Source organism: Oncorhynchus clarkii, chromosome 4 (genome assembly GCF_045791955.1).
Source record: "Oncorhynchus clarkii lewisi isolate Uvic-CL-2024 chromosome 4, UVic_Ocla_1.0, whole genome shotgun sequence".
NCBI lineage: Eukaryota > Metazoa > Chordata > Actinopteri > Salmoniformes > Salmonidae > Oncorhynchus > Oncorhynchus clarkii.
Window position 1 is genome coordinate 6,216,105 of NC_092150.1, and position 26,220 is coordinate 6,242,324.

The following is a 26,220-nucleotide window of genomic DNA, read 5'->3' on the forward strand; positions in this document are numbered from 1 at the left end:
TGTCAACACTGTGGCTGTACCTGCTTTAAGTTACAGTTTTACTGTCAACACTGAGGCTGTACCTGCTTTAAGTTACAGTTTTACTGTCAACACTGATGCTGTACCTGCTTTAAGTTACAGTTTTACTGTGAACACTGAGACTGTACCTGCTTTAAGTTACATTTTTACTGTCAACACTGAGGCTGTACCTGCTTTAAGTTACAGTTTTACTGTCAACACTGATGCTGTACCTGCTTTAAGTTACAGTTTTACTGTCAACACTGATGCTGTACCTGCTTTAAGTTACAGTTTTACTGTGAACACTGAGGCTGTACCCGCTTTAACTTACAGTTTTACTGTCAACACTGATGCTGTACCTGCTTTAAGTTACAGTTTTACTGTGAACACTGAGACTGTACCTGCTTTAAGTTACAGTTTTACTGTGAACACTGAGGCTGTACCCGCTTTAAGTTACAGTTTTACTGTCAACACTGATGCTGTACCTGCTTTAAGTTACAGTTTTACTGTGAACACTGATGCTGTACCTGCTTTAAGTTACAGTTTTACTGTGAACACTGAGGCTGTACCCGCTTTAAGTTACAGTTTTACTGTCAACACTGTGGCTGTACCTGCTTTAAGTTACAGTTTTACTGTGAACACTGAGACTGTACCTGCTTTAAGTTACAGTTTTACTGTCAACACTGAGGCTGTACCTGCTTTAAGTTACAGTTTTACTGTCAACACTGATGCTGTACCTGCTTTAAGTTACAGTTTTACTGTGAACACTGAGACTGTACCTGCTTTAAGTTACAGTTTTACTGTCAACACTGAGGCTGTACCTGCTTTAAGTTACAGTTTTACTGTCAACACTGATGCTGTACCTGCTTTAAGTTACAGTTTTACTGTGAACACTGAGGCTGAACCTGCTTTAAGGTACAGTTTTACTGTCAACACTGATGCTATAGGCGCTTTAGGTTACAGTTTTACTGTCAACACTGAGGCTGTACCTGCTTTAAGTTACAGTTTTACTGTCAACACTGATGCTGTACCTGCTTTAAGTTACAGTTTTACTGTGAACACTGAGGCTGAACCTGCTTTAAGGTACAGTTTTACTGTCAACACTGATGCTATAGGCGCTTTAGGTTACAGGTTTAACAGTGGCCAAGAAGGCTACAGTGGCTATTTGATCATAATGTAGGCCTACCAGAGTGGTCTACCTTCAAAAACAATGGAGAAAATGCATCCCATAACATTTTAACTTGAAAATAGCTGTTCTATCATTCAGCCTACAGTAGCAGCCAATGTGTGGTGTTCAAAGTAGGCCTACATTTCATGAGACTTAGGGGAAGGGCCCTAACCCTTCCCCTCGGCCCTAACCCCTTCCCCTCGGCCCTAACCCCTTCCCCACGCCCTAACCCCTTCCCCTCACGGCCCTAACCCCTTCCCCTCACGGCCCTAACCCTTGCCCTCGGCCCTAACCCCTTCCCCTCGGCCCTAACCCCTTCCCCTCGGCCCTAACCCCTTCCCCTCGGCCCTAACCCCTTCCCCTCACGGCCCTAACCCCTTCCCTCGGCCCTAACCCCTTCCTCTCTGCCCTAACCCCTTCCCCTCGGCCCTAACCCCTTCCTCTCTGCCCTAACCCCTTCCCCTCCGCCCTAACCCCTTCCCCTCGGCCCTAACCCGTCCCCTCGGCCCTAACCCTTCCATGTCCCCAGAACTGAAATGTCTGGGTGGAGCTTCTACCATATTGATTCCCACCTTAGATAAGATAGATAGATATAGATAAGATAGATATAGATAAGATAGATATAGATAAGATAGATAAGATAGATATAGATAACATAGATAAGATAGATAGATATAGATAAGATAGATAGATATAGATAAGATAGATATAGATAAGATAGATAAGATAGATATAGATAACATATATAAGATAGATAGATATAGATAAGATAGATAAGATAGATATAGATAAGATAGATAAGATAGATATAGATAACATAGATAAGATAGATATAGATAAGATAGATAAGATAGATATAGATAACATAGATAAGATAGATAGATATAGATAAGATAGATATAGATAACATAGATAAGATAGATAGATATAGATAAGATAGATAAGATAGATATAGATAACATAGATAATATAGATAGATATAGATAAGCTGAAGGGTTAAGTTAAGGTTAAAGACCAAGGGACAAGTGAATAGTAAATAGTTTTTTTTCTTTACAAGCTGATGGTTTGTTGACATTCCTCTGGCTTCTCCTGTAAATGAAATGACACATGAACCAGTCAAATACAGTAACAGGTGTCCAGTGTTATCTTTCCCCCTGGCGAACAGGTGTCCAGTGTTATCTTTCCCCCTGGCGAACAGGTGTCCAGTGTTATCTTTCCCCCTGGCGAACAGGTGTCCAGTGTTATCTTTCCCCCTGGCGAACAGGTGTCCAGTGTTATCTTTCCCCCTGGCGAACAGGTGTCCAGTGTTATCTACCTGCCTGCTGTCTGTACGTTGTTGTCCAGTGTTATCTACCTGCCTGCTGTCTGTACGTTGTTGTCCAGTGTTATTTTCAGGTCTTAAGGTTGTTTTTATTGTGTAAAATAGTATCAGTTACAGACTCCTTGAATAGCTTATTGTTAGACAGAGATATGTGCACACTGCCCACAGAATACCTGACCACTGTGACTGACCCAAACTTAAGGAAAGCTTTGACCTCGTACAGACTCAGTGAGCATAGAATTGCTATTGAGAAAGGCCGCCGTAGGCAGACCTGGCTCTCAAGAGAAGACAGGCTATGTGCACACTGCACACAAAAGGAGGTGGAAACTGAGCTGCACTTCCTAACCTCCTGCCCAATGTATGACCATATTAGAGACACATATTTCCCTCAGATTACACAGACACACAAAGAATTCAAAAACAAACCAGATTTTGATAAACACCCATATCTACTAGGTGAAATTCCACAGTGTGCCATCACAGCAGCAAGATTTGTGACCTGTTGCCACGAGAAAAGTGCAACCAGTGAAGAACACACACCATTGTAAATACAACCCATATTTATGCTTATTTTCCCTTTTGTTGACATGGGAAACATATGCAAGTGAAATCGATAATAAACCATCTCTCTCTCTCTCTCCTCTGCCTATCTCTCTCTCTCCTCTGCCTCTCTCTCTCTTTCTTCCTCCCCAGCCTCTCTCCTCTGTCGCTCTCCCTCTCTTCCCGTCCTCTAGCTGGTTCTGTTCTTTCTCTCTCTCTCTCTCTCCTCTGTCGCTCTCCCTCTCTCTCTCTCTCTCGCTCTCTCTCTTCCCCTCCTCTAGCTGTCTCTCTCTCTCTCTCTCGCTCTCTCTCTTCCCCTCCTCTAGCTGTCTCTCTCTCTCTCTCTCTCTGTCTCTCTCTCTCTCTCTCTCTCTCTCTCTCTCTCTCTCTCTCTCTCCTGTTGCTGGCTCTATCCTCTATCTCTGCTGCTCACTCTGTGCCCCCCCTCTCTCCCCTCCCTTCTCTCTCTCCCCTCCCTCCTCTCTCTTCTCTCTCCTCTCGCTCTCCTTCATCCTCTGGATGTCTGAGTGAGTGTGGGCTTGTCCCAGGATGTGACTGGACTGGGGAGGTATGAGTATGTGAGGTTGTAAAGGAGAGAGGGAGAGAGTAAATGAGTGTGTTAGGGGCTCGTCGTCCGTGTTGCACCCAGAAGAAAGCACTCTGGCTGTGTAAAAGACCCAGCTGCCTTTCAGCTGATGCAGACATATTGGAATTCACAGCTCATGCAGACATATTGGAATTCACAGCTCATGCAGACATAGTGGAATTCACAGCTGATGCAGACATAGTGGAATTCACAGCAGATGCAGACATAGTGGAATTCACAGCTGATGCAGACATAGTGGAATTCACAGCTGATAAAGACATAGTGGAATTCACAGCTGATGCAGACATATTGGAATTCACAGCTGATGCAGACATAGTGGAAGTCACAGCTGATGCAGACATAATGGAATTCACAGCTGATGCAGACATAGTGGAAGTCACAGCTGATGCAGACATAGTGGAAGTCACAGCTGATACAGACATAGTGGAATTCACAGCTGATACAGACATAGTGGAATTCACAGCTGATGCAGACATAGTGGAAGTCACAGCTGATGCAGACATAGTGGAAGTCACAGCTGATGCAGACATATTGGAATTCACAGCTGATGCAGACATAGTGGAATTCACTGCTGATGCAGACATAGTGGAAGTCACAGCTGATGCAGACATAGTGGAAGTCACAGCTGATGCAGACATATTGGAATTCACAGCTGATGCAGACATAGTGGAAGTCACAGCTGATACAGACATAGTGGAAGTCACAGCTGATGGCTCTCAAGAGAAGACAGGCTATGTGCACACTGCCCACAAAATGATGTGGAAACTGAGCTGCACTTCCTAACCTCCTGCCAAATGTATGGCCATATTTTGATAAACACATATTTCCCTCAGATTACACAGATCCACAAAGAATTCTAAAACAAACCCGGGCCTAAAAGGTAAAGTGCTCTTCTTCTTCACCTCTCCTCCCCCTCTTACTGTAGCTACGGTAACAATCAATCAATGTGTTTGTGAGAGGTAGAGGGTGTGGAGACTGGGAGACTGGGGGGACGGGGTATTGGGGGACTGTGAGACTGGGGGACAGGGTACTGGGGGACTGGGAGACTGGGGGACAGGGTACTGGGGGACTGGGAGACTGGAGACTACCTGGCTCAGGGGTTGTTGTTGTGCTACTGTAAATCTATGAGCAGTGAGGATTGTCCTGTCCAGAGAGCTACTGTAAATCTATGAGCAGTGAGGATTGTCCTGTCCAGAGAGCTACTGTAAATCTATGAGCAGTGAGGATTGTCCTGTCCAGAGAGCTACTGTAAATCTATGAGCAGCGAGGATTGTCCTGTCCAGAGAGCTACTGTAAATCTATGAGCAGTGAGGATTGTCCTGTCCAGAGAGCTACTGTAAATCTATGAGCAGCGAGGATTGTCCTGTCCAGAGAGCTACTGTAAATCTATGAGCAGCGAGGATTGTCCTGTCCAGAGAGCTACTGTAAATCTATGAGCAGTGAGGATTGTCCTGTCCAGAGAGCTACTGTAAATCTATGAGCAGCGAGGATTGTCCTGTCCAGAGAGCTACTGTAAATCTATGAGCAGCGAGGATTGTCCTGTCCAGAGAGCTACTGTAAATCTATGAGCAGTGAGGATTGTCCTGTCCAGAGAGCTACTGTAAATCTATGAGCAGCGAGGATTGTCCTGTCCAGAGAGCTACTGTAAGGAGCAGACAAGGAGGACTCTTGTGTGAGTGAGGAGTACTAGAGGATGTTTTCACCATGTGTTGACTGGGACTAGTAGGTTTATGGCTCTATGAGGAGGATGCTATTCATATCTATTGGGACAGGGCAGAATCACTGTGTTTGTGAGGGTAGACTAAAGAGGACGCCTATGTCCAGTGTGTCTGTGTCCAGTGTGTTTATGTCCAGTGTGTTGGCTGGTCGTCTATATCCAGTGTGTTGGCTGGTCGTCTATGTCCAGTGTGTCTATATCCAGTGTGTTTATGTCCAGTGTGTTTATGTCCAGTGTGTTTATGTCCAGTGTGTCTGTGTCCAGTGTGTTTATGTCCAGTGTGTTTATGTCCAGTGTGTCTGTGTCCAGTGTGTCTGTGTCCAGTGTGTTTATGTCCAGTGTGTTTATGTCCAGTGTGTCTGTGTCCAGTGTGTTTATGTCCAGTGTGTTTATGTCCAGTGTGTTTATGTCCAGTGTGTCTGTGTCCAGTGTGTCTATGTCCAGTGTGTCTGTGTCCAGTGTGTCTGTGTCCAGTGTGTCTGTGTCCAGTGTGTTGGCTGGACGTCTATATCCAGTGTGTCTATATCCAGTGTGTTGGCTGGTCGTCTATATCCAGTGTGTTGGCTGGTCGTCTATATCCAGTGTGTTGGCTGGTCGTCTATATCCAGTGTGTTGACTGGTTGTCTATATCCAGTGTGTCTATATCCAGTGTGTTGGCTGGTCGTCTATATCCAGTGTGTTGGCTGGATGTCTTTGTCCAGTGTGTCTATATCCAGTGTGTTGGCTGGTCGTCTATATCCAGTGTGTTGGCTGGTCGTCTATATCCAGTGTGTTGGCTGGTCGTCTATGTCCAGTGTGTCTATATCCAGTGTGTTGGCTGGTCGTCTATATCCAGTGTGTTTATGTCCAGTGTGTTTATGTCCAGTGTGTTTATGTCCAGTGTGTCTGTGTCCAGTGTGTTTATGTCCAGTGTGTCTGTGTCCAGTGTGTCTGTGTCCAGTGTGTTTATGTCCAGTGTGTTTATGTCCAGTGTGTTTATGTCCAGTGTGTCTGTGTCCAGTGTGTCTATGTCCAGTGTGTCTGTGTCCAGTGTGTCTGTGTCCAGTGTGTCTGTGTCCAGTGTGTTGGCTGGACGTCTATATCCAGTGTGTCTATATCCAGTGTGTTGGCTGGTCGTCTATATCCAGTGTGTTGGCTGGTCGTCTATATCCAGTGTGTTGGCTGATCGTCTATATCCAGTGTGTTGACTGGTTGTCTATATCCAGTGTGTCTATATCCAGTGTGTTGGCTGGTCGTCTATATCCAGTGTGTTGGCTGGATGTCTTTGTCCAGTGTGTCTATATCCAGTGTGTTGGCTGGTCGTCTATATCCAGTGTGTTGGCTGGTCGTCTATATCCAGTGTGTTGGCTGGTCGTCTGTGTCCAGTGTGTTGGCTGGTCGTCTATGTCCAGTGTGTTGGCTGGTCGTCTATATCCAGTGTGTTGGCTGGTCGTCTATATCCAGTGTGTTGGCTGGTCGTCTATATCCAGTGTGTTGGCTGGTCGTCTATATCCAGTGTGTTGGCTGGTCGTCTATATCCAGTGTGTTGGCTGGTCGTCTATATCCAGTGTGTTGGCTGGTCGTCTATATCCAGTGTGTTGGCTGGATGTCTTTGTCCAGTGTGTTGGCTGGACGTCTGTGTCCAGTGTGTCTATATCCAGTGTGTTGGCTGGTCGTCTATATCCAGTGTGTTGGCTGGTCGTCTATATCCAGTGTGTTGGCTGGTCGTCTATATCCAGTGTGTTGACTGGTTGTCTATATCCAGTGTGTCTATATCCAGTGTGTTGGCTGGTCGTCTATATCCAGTGTGTTGGCTGGTCGTCTATATCCAGTGTGTTGGCTGATCGTCTATATCCAGTGTGTTGGCTGGTCGTCTATATCCAGTGTGTTGACTGGTCGTCTATATCCAGTGTGTTGGCTGGTCGTCTATATCCAGTGTGTCTATATCCAGTGTGTTGGCTGGTCGTCTATATCCAGTGTGTTGACTGGTCGTCTATATCCAGTGTGTTGGCTGGTCGTCTATATCCAGTGTGTCTATATCCAGTGTGTTGGCTGGTCGTCTATATTCAGTGTGTTGGCTGGTCGTCTATATCCAGTGTGTTGGCTGGTCGTCTATATCCAGTGTGTCTATATCCAGTGTGTTGGCTGGTCGTCTATATCCAGTGTGTTGACTGGTCGTCTATATCCAGTGTGTTGGCTGGTCGTCTATATCCAGTGTGTCTATATCCAGTGTGTTGGCTGGTCGTCTATATCCAGTGTGTTGACTGGTCGTCTATATCCAGTGTGTTGGCTGGTCGTCTATATCCAGTGTGTCTATATCCAGTGTGTTGGCTGGTCGTCTATATCCAGTGTGTTAGCTGGTCGTCTATATCCAGTGTGTTGGCTGGATGTCTTTGTCCAGTGCGTCTATACCCAGTGTTTTGGCTTGGCGTCTTTGTCCAGTGTGTCTTTTTCCAGTGTGTTGGCTGGACCTTTGTGTCCAGTGTGTTGGCTGGGCGTTTGTGTCCAGTGTGTTGGCTGGGCGTTTGTGTCCAGGATGTTTGTTGTGCCAATTCTATTAGCATGTGATCCAGACTGTAGCTGTGTTAGTACGGCCAACTCTAGCATTATGTGGTTCAGTTGCTTAGTTATTTATAGGTTCATGTGAACAGATGTACCAGCAATGACAGGGAACAGGTCTCCTCTTTCTCAATAGGGCACTCCTTCCTGTGTGTGAGTCAGAACAGGCTATTTCTTCCTCTGCAGGCTGTAGCCTACCGCTGCCGAGGCTGCAGTGCTTGGGCAACATGGCTGGCATCTCCTCTGGGGGGGGAGTGGTCATTCAGTTACCCAAAGGCAGAGTTTCAAAAACGGGGCTCTAAATAAGAGAATACAATTGAAGTACGTTTAGGGTTCAAAGGTCGAGACCATATCAGCCTGAACCTAGACTGCAATTAGATCTATCTGGCAAGACAGCACAAACAGATCTGGGATCAGGCTAGGGCCAGGCTGGATGCACCGGGATATCAGAGGAGGCTGGTGGGCGGAGGTACAGGAGGACAGGCTCATTGTAATGGCTGGAAGGGTATACTAAGGCAATGTGAACATTCTATAGCAATAAAGAGTGTGAAAGCGGCAGTGTGTTTAATAGACAACTAATAGACACTTCAGTAAATAAAACCTAATCAAAATATCTGTTTTGTACCAAGACGAGGGGGAAACCAAACTCATTCTGATTGGCTGGGCCTGGCTCCCCAGTGGGTGGGCCTGGCTGCCAAGTCGGTGGGCCTATGCCCTCCAAGGCCCACCCATGGCTGAAACCCTACCCAGTCGTGGGAAATCCGTAGCTTAGGGCCTAATGAATTGTATTTAATTGGCTGATTTCCTTATATGTACTTTTCCCAGTATATAAACAAGCCATTTGCCACACAGACCTTCCATCATTCACTTTGAACTGGACTGTGTGTGTTTACAGGATGTAGGCCCTGACCTCATTCACTTTGAACTGGACTGTGTGTGTTTACAGGAAGTAGACCCTGACCTCATTCACTTTGAACTGGATTGTGTGTGTTTTCAAGAAGTAGACCCTGACCTCATTCACTTTGAACTGGACTGTGCGTGTTTACAGGAAGTAGCAACAGCACAACTTTAGATCGTTAGAACACATTCATCGAAAGCCACAAAATATACCTGAATGGACTTCTGTAAATATGTAAATAACACGGTAGTCCCCTTACATTTGTAAACTTTTACAGATCAAACAACCATGAAAAGGTAGGCTCTCTCTCCCTCAGTTATAGACATCAAGATCAACTAATGTTAGCCAGAGCACGATGAGCTAAAATATATCAAAGAAACCTTAGATAAACTCTCTCAAACTTTTTTCAGAGAGTTGTCTGTCAAAATTGCTTAAATTGATAAACGATGGTGAATTGTAGCCTACTCGTCTATCTGTGCAGCATGTCTGCCAATGATGCATGCTTGTCCCAACCAAGCACCCAAGCTATCTGGCTAGAGTTGTCTAGCTTGCTAATTAGCTACTTCCAGACACTTTTACTTGCCGTAGCAGAGCTGGTTGGGCTGCTTACATGTTACTGAGAGCGTTGGTGACTAACTAGTACTTTCTTTGTCTACGTTTACTGACACCGGTCATATTCAGCGGGTGTTGCACTTTCGTAAATTCATCAGTTATTCTGCACTCTGGCACACTCAGACGAGAGTGCTCTGAAATCGGAGTAGATATGTTACGGTTTTCTTCCTGGGAAGGAGAGGAGGACCAAAATGCAGCGTGGTTATGGTTGAACATCTTTAATAAAGATGATAACGTGAACAATACACATATACAAAATAAGAAAATGTGGAAAAACCAAAACAGTGCAAAACACAGAGACAGGAAACAATCACCCACGAAATACCCAAAGAATATGGCTGCCTAAATATGGCTCCCAATCAGAGACAACGATAAACACCTGCCTCTGATTGAGAACCACTCCAGGCAACCATAGACTTACCTAGAATACTACACTGAACAGAACCCCATCAATCTACAAAACCCCTAGACAAGACAAACACATAATCACCCATGTCACACCCTGGCCTGACCACAATAATAAAGAAAACACAAAATACTAAGGCCAGGGCGTGACAAGATAGCCAGAGTGAATTTACGAACGCAAGAGATATGCTACACCAAAATACTAACCAAATGACACCTGCATCTCTAACTGTGTATGACCAACGAAAAACGATATGAGGGGAGAAGGTCAATCACTCACACACACGTGAGATCCTCCTAGCTAGCTAGCTAGCTAGCTAGCTAGCTATCTACCTAACGTTAGCCTACGCGTTTTTATCTTTCTGCATAAATAGATACGCTAGCCTATTAGCAACGTTATGACTGAGTTGTGATCACTACCCTTGCTAGTTTGATTGTAATAACATTCTCAGCCTTACTTACATTCATCTAATTTTGTCCAAAAGATTGAGTCATTAAAACTGACACAGTACATCCCGAATGCAGGCAGCAAACAATGTACCAGGCCAGCTGGGATTGAAATGATTTATTTATTTTTAACCTTTATTTAACTAGGCAAGCCAGTTAAGAACAAATTCTTATTTACAATGACGTCCTACCGGGGAACAGTGGGTTAACTGCCTTGTTCAGGGGAACAGTGGGGTTAACTGCCTTGTTCAGGGGGCAGAACAACTGATTTTTACCTTGTCAGCTCGGGGATTCGATCCAGCAACCTTTCGGTTACTGGCCCAATTTTTCAACCTAATAGTAATATGTTTTGGGACCACCAAGAAATGTATTGGTGAATTGTATTAATCATGCATTGAACTGCATCCATCTATTCTGCCAACAATGCCTTTAGTGTACTTCATGGAATGTTAGTCAAATTTACCCTATTTTTAAAAACTCTTTATGAAGCTAGTTTCGTAGCATAAACTGAAATTTAATCAAATAAATTTGATATATATATATTTTTTTACTGATATTATGATTGTCTGTTTTTTTTTCTTCATATCTGCAAAGTAGTTAAAACGCTGTCAGTTCCACTCTAAGCCATGGTTGAAATTGAATTGCGTTGCTCTTGCTCCTTGCATGTCGTCCGAACTCTACGGCCGAGAGGTAATACTGTGTTGCTGTGTGTGATTCTCCATCGTGGCATCGATGTATCGAATTACAGTGACAGTATATGGATTGATTTGCTGTGGCGTTGCTGTGCTTTGGATGAGTGGCTCAGAGCCTTGACTGTGTTCAATAATGTACTCGTCTACTGAGTAGGAGTGAACTGAAGACTGTCCACCTTACTGAATGCATCTAAGGCTGTCCTTCGTTATGATGCACCTTATAGGCCGCCGGCTTCCCAGACAGACACATCATCTCTATTGATATAAAGCTTTTCAGTCAAGGACTTTAATGTGTGTCTGGGAATACGGGGCTTCGTCTGTGTATTTCAACTGACCACGTGTGTGTGTGTGTGTGTGTGTGTGTGTGTGTGTGTGTGCGTGTGCGTGTCTGTGTCTGTGTGTGTGTGTGTGCGTGCGTGCGTGCGTGTGTGTGTGCGTGCGTGTGTTGTCGGTCTCCTCTCAGGTTGACAAGCATCAGCAGAGTAAAGACTCTGTGTTCTTCCGTGATGGAAAGAGGAGGATTGACTTCATCCTGTCCTATGTGGATGACCGAGACGGAGAGAGGAAACAGGTAAAATACAACCTTCAGAAACACACCTGTGCTCACTCTTACTGTAGCTATTACCTTTTCAATAACGTCAAATAGTTGTTAAACGCAATTTACTAGTTATCACAAGTTTTTCAATGTACTGTAATCTGTAATTGTACTGTAATCTGTAATTGTACTGTAATCTGTAATTGTACTGTAATCTGTAATTGTACTGTAATCTGTAATTGTACTGTAGTTCAAAGGGAGACTAGGTGCTGGTTTCTGAGCACTGTACTACTTAGCCTGGGGTAAACCAGCCTGAATGTTCCGTTCCATTGTGAGTTTAGCCTTCAGTTTGGTTTAACCAGGCTACCAGACTAGTATTTGGCAATACTACAGTTAAACAGTGTGAGTCAGTAATAGAAGAATACTGTACTACATAGTCAGTTGTCAGTCGCAGCTAGTTTTCTCTTGCCAAGCTGTTCATAATATCACTGACTTTGTTGATAGTGTTAAAGGGGAAATGGCCGGTGGCACTTTGCTCCTTCAAAGTCCAATATCTTGAACACTTGACCGCCGACATGAAAAACATTATGAACTGTATGGACTAATGAGAAAAAAAACTACCAAAATGTCGTTTTTGAGTGGATTTTTCCCTTGAATATTCTAGAGATAAGTTGCAGTAGCTATGATTCCTGATTCCTAGCCAGCCCCATGGAATGGAGTGTCCTTATCATCAGCCTTGCTTTTGCGTTAGCCTTGAATTGACACTTAGTTTACTTGGTTAAATAGTTATTTTTAGTGTATTTTGAGTGCAAAGTATGTTTGAGTAGTATTTACATGCTGTGTGAACTGTGACACAGTTTGAACGGCCCTCCCTTGTCCCCATATGATAGGCTACTGTGCTGGCCTGGTCAGTAGCTTCAGACTGTATGATAGGCTACTGTGCTGGCCTGGTCAGTAGCTTCAGACTGTATGATAGGCTACTGTGCTGGCCTGGTCAGTAGCTTCAGACTGTATGTTTGGCTACTGGACTGGCCTGGTCAGTAGCTTCAAGCCGTATGTTAGGTTACTGGACTGGCCTGGTCAGTAGCTTCAAGCCGTATGTTAGGTTACTGTGCTGGCCTGGTCAGTAGCTTCAGACTGTATGTTTGGCTACTGGGCTGGCCTGGTCAGTAGCTTCAGACTGTATCTTTGGCTACTGGACTGGCCTGGTCAGTACTTCAGACTGTATGGTGACTGCAGCTAGCCCAGGGACTAGTAGCTACAGACTGTGTGTTTGAAAGCAGCTAGCCCAGGGACTAGTAGCTACAGACTGTGTGTTTGGATGCAGCTAGCCCAGTGACTAGTAGCTACAGACTGTGTGTTTGGATGCAGCTAGCCCAGGGACTAGTAGCTACAGACTGTGTGTTTGAAAGCAGCTAGCCCAGGGACTAGTAGCTACAGACTGTGTGTTTGGATGCAGCTAGCCCAGGGACTAGTAGCTACAGACTGTGTGTTTGGATGCAGCTAGCCCAGTGACTAGTAGCTACAGACTGTGTGTTTGGATGCAGCTAGCCCAGGGACTAGTAGCTACAGACTGTGTGTTTGGATGCAGCTAGCCCAGGGACTAGTAGCTACAGACTGTGTGTTTGGATGCAGCTAGCCCAGGGACTAGTAGCTACAGACTGTGTGTTTGGATGCAGCTAGCCCAGGGACTAGTAGCTACAGAGTGAATGGTCCAGTGTGTCTGGTACAGGAGTGTTAGCTCTAACACCTTGTTGTTACTGTCACTTCATGGCTGGGAGGCCTGTCAGCTCTGCTGTGTGTAGAAGAAAAAGAGAAAGAAAGGCACACCTATTTAGGAGAGGTGCTGGCTAACGGAGTAGAAAACTTGGAAATAAAGGAGAGCCTCACACTCCAGGAGCTCAGATGCAAAACTTTTAATTTACCAACGTTTCGACAGCCAAGCTGTCTTCATCAGGGTACAATCACAAACACTGCGGGATGACTCGTTTATGTCGTGTCAAAAGACACAGGTGTCTGTAATCATGGCCAAGAGCGGCCTAATATCATTGGTTAATAATCAAATATTAAAATGTCATACAAAGAACAGCATACAAACAATAAATGGACAGCATACGATCATAGATTCATTTGACTACACAAGCTTACAAACAATTACAATGGCAAAGTCACAATAATCACAAGAATGGCTTCAGATCAAAGTCTACGTTGAGACCGAAGGGAGCAAGAGTCTTTAAGTTAAAGATCCATGCAGCCTCTCGTTTTAACAATAAATGATCAAGGTCACCCCCTCTCCTAGGGAGGGTGACATGTTCGATGCCAATATAACGCAGAGCTCTGCTGTGTCTGTCTGTTCTGAACCTCACACTCAGTCACCACACTCACTGCCCACCAATACTGACCCTAGGCCTGGACAGGGACTGTCACACAGACACAGACACAAACACAGTCACTATTTCCTAGAATGTTATAGTTGGATGTGTGGTAACATGAAAGTTGAGGCCCTCTTCCTGTATGATAAATGCAGATGACGAAGCAGTGAAATTGATGGAGGAAGTTGTATTTCTAGTGCCAAAACAGATCAACTCCCCATTACCGTGTGTTTCTATAGCAACGCGCATGCCCCGCCCACCTGAGGGTCTGTCTTTTTCAGCAGTATTTGCTGTGTTTGATCGATGCAAAATCCACTTATCACTTTAAATCTGGCTGGGATTGATTGCTTTCCTTTGACTCTTCCCGACTCTTGCTTGTGCCTGATGTTTTCCCCCCGTTAACGTCACCACCGCGGAGATGTTCGCAACGACCTGTCACACACACCCCGGTAATGGCTGACATGGGCTCAATGGGATACACTGTCTTTCAGTTGAGTCTGTATGAACGCTAAAACTTAGGGATTTAACGCACCTTCTCCACACTTACATCGCAAGAAAGAGTAGAAAGATGACTTTTATTTTTGATGAGTGTATATTTTTTTGTGGGATTGAAGAAAGAAAAAAAAAGTTATAATTGAATACAGTTAAAATTAGATTCGCTGAAATGAAAGAAAAATGTATGAAAATTAACACTGGGATTATAGTGACATTTTGTCTGATCTTGGAAACAATATAAATTATTTTTTAGATAGGTGTCTTCTAACTATTACATTTATTAGACTTGTTTTAAAAACCTTTTAACAATTTCGATGACCGTTGCTAGTTGTTAAGTTCCTCTCCTTTATCGTTGTGTTTCTCAACAGGAGAGGCGGAAGGAGTACGAAGCTAACCTACAGAAGGCAGGTCTGGAGCTGGAGACAGAGGATCAATCGGTGAGATTCCTGCTCTGAAGATTCATTCAGTTAGATATTACCAAGTTATGGTGAGATTCCTGCTCTGAAGATTCATTCGGTTAGATATTACCAAGTTATGGTGAGATTCCTGCTCTGAAGGTTCATTCAGTTAGATAAACCAAGTTATGGTGAGATTCCTGCTCTGAAGGTTCATTCGGTTAGATATAACCAAGTTATGGTGAGATTCCTGCTCTGAAGATTCATTCAGTTAGATAAACCAAGTTATGGTGAGATTCCTGCTCTGAAGATTCATTCAGTTAGATATTACCAAGTTATGGTGAGATTCCTGCTCTGAAGGTTCATTCGGTTAGATATAACCAAGTTATGGTGAGATTCCTGCTCTGAAGGTTCATTCGGTTAGATAAACCAAGTTATGGTGAATAACTAAATACCCTGGTCTTAGATTTGTTTGTGCTGTGTTGCTAACACCATTGGACCATATAAGTTAGTAACGCAGCATGAACTGATCTGGGACCAGGTTAGTGAATAACACCATTGGACCATAGAAGTTAGTAACGCAGCATGAACTGATCTGGGACCAAGTTAGTGAATAACACCATTGGACCATAGAAGTTAGTAACGCAGCATGAACTGATCTGGGACCAGGTTAGTGAATAACACCATTGGACCATAGAAGTTAGTAACGCAGCATGAACTGATCTGGGACCAGGTTAGTGAATAACACCATTGGACAGACAGGGACAGACTGTTCTGTTTTTGTATTGGGGGATACCATTTACTCTTTCTCACCACCTGGGGTAGGTAGATAAATAGACAACATCACAGCACAGTTCAGGAAAATGGCTTGTTTGTGGTAGTGCAAGTAGCTCAATTCTGCTATTGGGACAGAAATTGATTGTCCTTGAGTAACCATATAATGAAACTGATATGACTATGTCTGTCTATCTTTGTCTGTCTTTGTTTCTCTGCCTGTTTCTCTGGTCTAATTATCTGCCTGTTTCTCTGCCTGTTTCTCTGGTCTAATTCTCTGCCTGTTTCTCTGGTCTATTTATCTGCCTGTTTCTCTGCCTGTTTCTCTGGTCTAATTCTCTGCCTGTTTCTCTGGTCTAATTCTCTGCCTGTTTCTCTGGTCTATTTATCTGCCTATTTCTCTGTCTGTTTCTCTGGTCTATTTCTCTGCCTGTTTCTCTGCCTGTTTCTCTGGTCTAATTCTCTGCCTGTTTCTCTGGTCTAATTATCTACCTATTTCTCTGTCTGCTTTTGTGTCGGTCAATTTCGCCATCTCTCCATCTCCACATCTCTCCATCTCCCCATCTCTCCACATCTCTCCATCTCTCCATCTCCACATCTCTCCATCTCCACATTTCTCCATCTCTCCATCTCTCAATCTCTCCACATTTCTCCATCTCCCCATCTCTCCATCTCCACATCTCCCCATCTCTCCATCTCCACATCTCTCCATCTCCCCATCTCTCCACATCTTTCCATCTCTCCATCTCCACATTTCTCCATCTCCACATTTCTCCATCTCTCCATCTCCACATTTCTCCATCTCTCCATCTCCACATCTCTCCATCTCCACATCTCTCCATCTCCACATCTCTCCATCTCTCCATCTCCACATCTCTCCATCTCTCTATCTGCACATCTCCCCATCTCCACATCTCTCCATCTCCACATCTCCACATCTCTCCATCTCTCCATCTCCACATCTCTCCATCTCTCCATCTCACCATCTTCACATCTCACCATTTCTCCATCTCTCCATCTCCACATCTCCCCAACTCCCCATCTTCACATCTCTCCATCTCTCCATCTCACCATCTTCACATCTCACCATTTCTCCATCTCTCCATCTCCACATCTCCCCATCTCCACAACTCCCCATCTTCACATCTCACCATTTCTCCATCTCTCCATCTCCACATCTCCCCATCTCCACATCTCCACATCTCCCCATCTCCACAACTCCCCATCTTCACATCTCTCCATCTCTCCATCTCACCATCTTCACATCTCACCATTTCTCCATCTCTCCATCTCTCCATCTCCACATCACCCCATCTCAACATCTCTCCATCTCCACATCACCCCATCTCTCCACCCCACCATCTTCACATCTCTTGATCTCTCCATCTCCACATCTCACCATGTCACCATCCTACCATCTCTCCAAATCTCCATATCTCTCCGTCTCCATCTCACCATCACACCATCTCTCCATTTCACCATCTCCACATCTCTCCATTCATCTCTCCATTTCTCTCCTCCAATCAGGAGTCAGATGATGGTAAGACATACTATGTGAAGATCCACACTCCATGGGATGTGCTAGCCACCTATGCCGATGTCCTCAAGATCAAGGTTCCCTTCAAGGCCAACGACATCCCCGCCCACAAGGTACAGTAGGCAGCCGGGTATCCTAGTGGTTAGAGAGGCGAGCCAGCAACCAGAGGGTTCCCGGTTCGAATCGCAAAACTGAAAGGAAAAATCTCGTCAGGACAAATTTCCGTAGACTGTAGGGAAGATCTGTTTGTGCTCTTGCTAACTCCATTGCTTTCATTGTCAAGCCAAACACAATTGGTCGTCACGCTTCAGTAGGAATGTAAATCTAGTACTCAGGTTAGGAATATAAAACTAGTACTCAGGAATATAAATCTAGTACTCAGGCTAGGAATGTAAAACTAGTACTCAGGCTAGGAATGTAAATCTAGTACTCAGGCTAGGAATGTAAATCTAGTACTCAGGCTAGGAATGTAAATCTAGTACTCAGGTTAGGAATGTAAATCTAGTACTCAGGCTAGGAATATAAAACTAGCCCTCAGGATAGGAATGTAAAACTAGTACTCAGGAATATAAAACTAGTACTCAGGCTAGGAATGTAAATCTAGTACTCAGGCTAGGAATATAAAACTAGTACTCAGGAATATAAAACTAGTACTCAGGTTAGGAATGTAAAACTAGTACTCAGGAATATAAAACTAGCCCTCAGGAATATAAAACTAGTACTCAGGCTAGGAATGTAAATCTAGTACTCAGGCTAGGAATATAAAACTAGTACTCAGGAATATAAAACTAGCCCTCAGGCTAGGAATGTAAAACCAGTACTCAGTTTAGGAATATAAAACTAGTACTCAGGAATATAAAACTAGTACTCAGGAATATAAAACTAGTACTCAGGAATATAAAACTAGTACTCAGGAATATAAAACTAGTACTCAGGAATATAAAACTAGCCCTCAGGCTAGGAATATAAAACTAGTACTCAGGCTAGGAATATAAAACTAGTACTCAGGCTAGGAATGTAAAACTAGTACTCAGGAATATAAAACTAGTACTCAGGAATATAAAACTAGTACTCAGGCTAGGAATGTAAATCTAGTACTCAGGCTAGGAATATAAAACTAGCCCTCGGGCTAGGAATGTAAAACTAGCCCTCAGGCTAGGAATGTAAAACCAGTACTCAGTTTAGGAATGTAAAACTAGTACTCAGGAATATAAAACTAGTACTCAGGAATATAAAACTAGTACTCAGGAATATAAAACTAGCCCTCAGGAATATAAAACTAGTACTCAGGAATATAAAACTAGCCCTCAGGAATATAAAACTAGTACCCAGGCTAGGAATGTAAATCTAGTACTCAGGTTAGGAATGTAAATCTAGTACTCAGGTTAGGAATGTAAATCTAGTACTCAGGCTAGGAATATAAAACTAGCCCTCAGGATAGGAATGTAAAACTAGTACTCAGGAATATAAAACTAGTACTCAGGAATATAAAACTAGTACTCAGGCTAGGAATGTAAATCTAGTACTCAGGCTAGGAATATAAAACTAGTACTCAGGCTAGGAATGTAAAACTAGCCCTCAGGCTAGGAATGTAAAACCAGTACTCAGTTTAGGAATATAAAACTAGCCCTCAGGAATATAAAACTAGTACTCAGGAATATAAAACTAGTACTCAGGAATATAAAACTATTACTCAGGAATATAAAACTATTACTCAGGAATATAAAACTAGCCCTCAGGAATATAAAACTAGTACTCAGGAATATAAAACTAGTACTCAGGAATATAAAACTATTACTCAGGAATATAAAACTATTACTCAGGAATATAAAACTAGCCCTCAGGCTAGGAATATAAAACTAGTACTCAGGCTAGGAATGTAAATCTAGTACTCAGGCTAGGAATATAAAACTAGTACTCAGGCTAGGAATATAAAACTAGTACTCAGGAATATAAAACTAGTACTCAGGAATATATAACTAGTACTCAGGTTAGGAATGTAAATCTAGTACTCAGGTTAGGAATATAAAACTAGTACTCAGGAATATAAAACTAGCCCTCAGGCTAGGAATATAAAACTAGTACTCAGGTTAGGAATGTAAAACTAGTACTCAGGAATATAAAACTAGTACTCAGGAATATAAAACTAGCCCTCAGGCTAGGAATATAAAACTAGTACTCAGGAATATAAAACTAGTACTCAGGAATATAAAACTAGTACTCAGGCTAGGAATGTAAATCTAGTACTCAGGCTAGGACTATAAAACTAGTACTCAGGTTAGGAATATAAAACTAGTACTCAGGTTAGGAATATAAAACTAGTACTCAGGTTAGGAATGTAAAATGATAAAGATTCCCATTCTTAAAGTCTCCTCTTCCACCAGGACATTCCCATGAACTGGCTGTTCACTCCCTTCCGTCTACCGAACCACATTATGAATCCTGAACCAGACTACTTCACCTCACCCTTCAACAAGGAAAAGATTGACTTCTTCCTTATCGATGACAAGGAGACCTTCTTCCCTCCCTCTGTCCGCAACAGGATAGTAAGTACTGCACCGTCATTATTATAGGAGAATCAGGTGGATCGTCATTAGGGTTTATTATAGGAGCATCAGGTGGACCGTCATTAGGGTTTATTATAGGAGCATCAGGTGGATCATCATTAGGGTTTATTATAGGAGCATCAGGTGGATCGTCATTAGGGTTTATTATAGGAGCATCAAGTGGATCGTCATTAGGGTTTATTATAGGAGCATCAGGTGGATCGTCATTAGGGTTTATTATAGGAGCACCTCCAGGTGTACTAAGTGACCTTTCACCTCTCCGCCTCCAGGTGTACTAAATGACCTTTCACCTCTCCTCCTCCAGGTGTACTAAATGACCTTTCACCTCTCCTCCTCCAGGTGTACTAAATGACCTTTCACCTCTCCTCCTCCAGGTGTACTAAATGATATTTCACCTCTCCTCCTCCAGGTGTACTAAATGACCTTTCACCTCTCCTCCTCCAGGTGTTCTAAATGACCTTTCCTCCTCTCCTCCCCCAGGTGTACTAAATTACCTTTCACTTCTCCTCCTCCAGGTGTTCTAAATGACCTTTCACCTCTCCTCCTCCAGGTGTACTAAATGACCTTTCACCTCTCCTCCTCCAGGTGTACTAAATTACCTTTCACCTCTCCTCCTCCAGGTGTACTAAATGACCTTTCACCTCTCCTCCTCCAGGTGTTCTAAATGACCTTTCACCTCTCCTCCTCCAGGTGTACTAAATGACCTTTCACCTCTCCTCCTCCAGGTGTACTATATCCTGGCCCGCTGTGCGTACTACAAGGAGGACAGTGATGACAAGAACAAGAAGGGCATCAAGCGCCTGCTCAACAACGGAACCTACGGGGCTGCCTTCCCACTACATGATGTAAGAAGCTACTGTATAACAGTGACCTTTCTTCTAGCTGGCTAAAAGGCGTTGCCCTCTGGGCTCTTGCTGGGCCTAATGGTATGCACATGTGCCATTGAGTATCTGTGAAGTCGTTAAAGGCATAGTGTGTGTGAGGTATAAATGACTTCGAAGGTAGTTTTCGGCGAGCCAATGCGCAGAGACATAAAGATGAGTTCCTCTGACTCTGGGGGAAGTAGACAAATGGCTTTATTGCCAGGATCTTCGCACCATCGCTTTACTGTTGTAGGGGGAAGGAAAGTGAAATACATGGGGGGGGGCTCTCTTTGTGTTTCATACAATATTTCCCTGTTTAGAGGACAGTTGGATATGTGGCTACTGCGACTGAAGCTCATTTGTAATTGAACTGATCCAAGCATTTTCTCTGTAACAAAACTGACATCACCTTTCGATGTGAGACACGCATGTTATGGATGAACAGTAGCACCATGACTCTAATGACATGTATCCAGTAGCACCATGACATCTATCCAGTAGCACTATGACTCTAATGACATGTATCCAGTAGCACCATGACTCTAATTACATCTATCCAGTAGCACCATGACTCTAGTGACATGTATCCAGTAGCACCATGACTCTAATGACATCTATCCAATAGCACCATGACTCTATAAATGACATGTATCCAGTAGGACCATGACTCTAATGACATCTATCCAGTAGCACCATGACTCTAATGACATGTATCCAATAGCACCATGACTCTATAAATGACATGTATCCAGTAGGACCATGACTCTAATGACATCTATCCAGTAGCACCATGACTCTAATGACATGTATCCAGTAGCACCATGACTCTAATGACATGTATCCAGTAGGACCATGACTCTATACATGACATGTATCCAGTAGCACCATGACTCTATAAATGCAATGTATCCAGTAGGACCATGACTCTAATGACATCTATCCAGTAGCACCATGACTCTAATGACATGTATCCAATAGCACCATGACTCTATAAATGACATGTATCCAGTAGGACCATGACTCTAATGAGATCTACCCAGTAGCACCATGACTCTAATGACATGTATCCAGTAGCACCATGACTCTAATGACATGTATCCAGTAGCACCATGACTCTATAAATGCAATGTATCCAGTAGCACCATGACTCTAATGACATCTATCCAGGAGGACCATGACTCTAATGACATGTATCCAGTAGCACCATGACTCTAATGACATGTATCCAGTAGGACCATGACTCTAATGACATCTATCCAGTAGCACCATGACTCTAATGACATCTATCCAGTAGCACCATGACTCTAATGAAATCTATCCAGTAGCACGATGACTCTATAAATGGCATGTATACAGTAGCACTATGACTCTAATGACATGTATCCAGTAGCACCATGACTCTAATGACATGTATCCAGTAGCACCATGACTCTATACATGACATGTATCCAGTAGCACCATGACTCTATAAATGCAATGTATCCAGTAGGACCATGACTCTAATGACATATATCCAGTAGCACCATGACTCTAATGACATCTATCCAGTAGCACCATGACTCTAATGACATGTATCCAATAGCACCATGACTCTATAAATGACATGTATCCAGTAGGACCATGACTCTAATGACATGTATCCAGTAGGACCATGACTCTAATGACATCTATCCAGTAGCACCATGACTCTATAAATGACATGTATCCAGTAGCACCATGACTCTATAAATGACATGTATCCAGTAGCACCATGACTCTATAAATGACATCTATCCAGTAGGACCATGACTCTATAAATGACATGTATCCAGTAGCACCATGACTCTATAAATGCAATGTATCCAGTAGGACCATGACTCTAATGACATCTATCCAGTAGCACCATGCCTCTAATGACATCTATCCAGTAGGACCATGACTCTAATGACATCTATCCAGTATCACCATGACTCTAATGACATGTATCCAGTAGGACCATGACTCTAATGACATCTATCCAGTAGCACCATGACTCTAATGACATCTATCCAGTAGCACCATGACTCTAATGAAATCTATCCAGTAGCACGATGACTCTATAAATGGCATGTATACAGTAGCACTATGACTCTAATGACATGTAGCACCATGACTCTAATGACATGTATCCAGTAGCACCATGACTCTATAAATGACATGTATCCAGTAGCACCATGACTCTATAAATGACATGTATCCAGTAGCACCATGACTCTATAAATGCAATGTATCCAGTAGGACCATGACTCTATAAATGACATGTATCCAGTAGCACCATGACTCTATAAATGCAATGTATCCAGTAGGACCATGACTCTAATGACATCTATCCAGTAGCACCATGACTCTATAAATGACATGTATCCAGTAGCACCATGACTCTATAAATGACATCTATCCAGTAGCACCATGACTCTATAAATGACATCTATCCAGTAGGACCATGACTCTATACATGACATGTATCCAGTAGCACCATGACTCTATAAATGCAATGTATCCAGTAGGACCATGACTCTAATGACATCTATCCAGTAGCACGATGACTCTAATGACATGTATCCAATAGCACCATGACTCTATAAATGACATGTATCCAGTAGGACCATGACTCTAATGACATCTATCCAGTAGCACCATGACTCTAATGACATGTATCCAGTAGCACCATGACTCTAATGACATGTATCCAGTAGCACCATGACTCTATAAATGCAATGTATCCAGTAGGACCATGACTCTAATGACATATATCCAGTAGCACCATGACTCTAATGACATCTATCCAGTAGCACCATGACTCTAATGACATGTATCCAATAGCACCATGACTCTATAAATGACATGTATCCAGTAGGACCATGACTCTAATGACATGTATCCAGTAGGACCATGACTCTAATGACATCTATCCAGTAGCACCATGACTCTATAAATGACATGTATCCAGTAGCACCATGACTCTATAAATGACATGTATCCAGTAGCACCATGACTCTATAAATGACGTATCCAGTAGCACCATGACTCTATAAATGCAATGTATCCAGTAGGACCATGACTCTAATGACATCTATCCAGTAGCACCATGCCTCTAATGACATCTATCCAGTAGGACCATGACTCTAATGACATCTATCCAGTAGCACCATGACTCTAATGACATGTATCCAGTAGGACCATGACTCTAATGACATCTATCCAGTAGCACCATGACTCTAATGACATGTATCCAGTAGGACCATGACTCTAATGACATCTATCCAGTAGCACCATGACTCTAATGACATCTATCCAGTAGCACCATGACTCTAATGAAATCTATCCAGTAGCACGATGACTCTATAAATGGCATGTATACAGTAGCACTATGACTCTAATGACATGTATCCAGTAGCACCATGACTCTAATGACATGTATCCAGTAGCACCATGACTCTAATGACATGTATCCAGTAGGACCATGACTCTATACATGACATGTATCCAGTAGCACCATGACTCTATAAATGCAATGTATCCAGTAGGACCATGACTCTAATGACATATATCCAGTAGCACCATGACTCTAATGACATCTATCCAGTAGCACCATGACTCTAATGACATGTATCCAATAGCACCATGACTCTATAAATGACATGTATTCAGTAGGACCATGACTCTAATGACATGTATCCAGTAGGACCATGACTCTAATGACATCTATCCAGTAGCACCATGACTCTAATGAAATCTATCCAGTAGCACGATGACTCTATAAATGGCATGTATACAGTAGCACTATGACTCTAATGACATGTAGCACCATGACTCTAATGACATGTATCCAGTAGCACCATGACTCTATAAATGACATGTATCCAGTAGCACCATGACTCTATAAATGACATCTATCCAGTAGCACCATGACTCTATAAATGACATCTATCCAGTAGGACCATGACTCTATACATGACATGTATCCAGTAGCACCATGACTCTATAAATGCAATGTATCCAGTAGGACCATGACTCTAATGACATCTATCCAGTAGCACGATGACTCTAATGACATGTATCCAATAGCACCATGACTCTATAAATGACATGTATCCAGTAGGACCATGACTCTAATGACATCTATCCAGTAGCACCATGACTCTAATGACATGTATCCAGTAGCACCATGACTCTAATGACATGTATCCAGTAGCACCATGACTCTATACATGCAATGTATCCAGTAGGACCATGACTCTAATGACATATATCCAGTAGCACCATGACTCTAATGACATCTATCCAGTAGCACCATGACTCTAATGACATGTATCCAATAGCACCATGACTCTATAAATGACATGTATCCAGTAGGACCATGACTCTAATGACATGTATCCAGTAGGACCATGACTCTAATGACATCTATCCAGTAGCACCATGACTCTATAAATGACATGTATCCAGTAGCACCATGACTCTATAAATGACATGTATCCAGTAGCACCATGACTCTATAAATGACATCTATCCAGTAGGACCATGACTCTATAAATGACATGTATCCAGTAGCACCATGACTCTATAAATGCAATGTATCCAGTAGGACCATGACTCTAATGACATCTATCCAGTAGCACCATGACTCTAATGACATGTATCCAGTAGGACCATGACTCTAATGACATCTATCCAGTAGCACCATGACTCTAATGACATCTATCCAGTAGCACCATGACTCTAATGAAATCTATCCAGTAGCACGATGACTCTATAAATGGCATGTATACAGTAGCACTATGACTCTAATGACATGTATCCAGTAGCACCATGACTCTAATGACATGTATCCAGTAGCACGATGACTCTAATGACATGTATCCAATAGCACCATGACTCTATAAATGCAATGTATCCAGTAGGACCATGACTCTAATGACATCTATCCAGTAGCACGATGACTCTAATGACATGTATCCAATAGCACCATGACTCTATAAATGACATGTATCCAGTAGGACCATGACTCTAATGACATGTATCCAGTAGCACCATGACTCTAATGACATGTATCCAGTAGGACCATGACTCTATACATGACATGTATCCAGTAGCACCATGACTCTATAAATGCAATGTATCCAGTAGGACCATGACTCTAATGACATATATCCAGTAGCACCATGACTCTAATGACATCTATCCAGTAGCACCATGACTCTAATGACATGTATCCAATAGCACCATGACTCTATAAATGACATGTATCCAGTAGGACCATGACTCTAATGACATGTATCCAGTAGGACCATGACTCTAATGACATCTATCCAGTAGCACCATGACTCTATAAATGACATGTATCCAGTAGCACCATGACTCTATAAATGACATGTATCCAGTAGCACCATGACTCTATAAATGACATCTATCCAGTAGGACCATGACTCTATAAATGACATGTATCCAGTAGCACCATGACTCTATAAATGCAATGTATCCAGTAGGACCATGACTCTAATGACATCTATCCAGTAGCACCATGCCTCTAATGACATCTATCCAGTAGGACCATGACTCTAATGACATCTATCCAGTAGCACCATGACTCTAATGACATCTATCCAGTAGCACCATGACTCTAATGAAATCTATCCAGTAGCACCATGACTCTAATGACATCTATCCAGTAGCACCATGACTCTAATGAAATCTATCCAGTAGCACGATGACTCTATAA

The 26,220-nt window shown here is 43.0% G+C and overlaps 1 protein-coding gene across 4 annotated transcripts in view; it reads left to right on the top strand.

Moving 5' to 3' along the window:
• LOC139406340 (anoctamin 5a) overlaps positions 1 to 26,220 on the top strand; it is an 83,113-nt gene that overhangs the window by 30,054 nt on the left and 26,839 nt on the right. For all 4 annotated transcript variants that reach the window (XM_071148844.1, XM_071148843.1, XM_071148846.1 and 1 more), the window contains 5 exons: positions 11,406 to 11,513; positions 14,713 to 14,781; positions 17,041 to 17,163; positions 19,435 to 19,596; positions 20,343 to 20,462. In XM_071148844.1, coding sequence (XP_071004945.1) covers positions 11,406 to 11,513; positions 14,713 to 14,781; positions 17,041 to 17,163; positions 19,435 to 19,596; positions 20,343 to 20,462 — 582 coding nt within the window. The remainder of the gene's footprint in view (positions 1 to 11,405; positions 11,514 to 14,712; positions 14,782 to 17,040; positions 17,164 to 19,434; positions 19,597 to 20,342; positions 20,463 to 26,220) is intronic.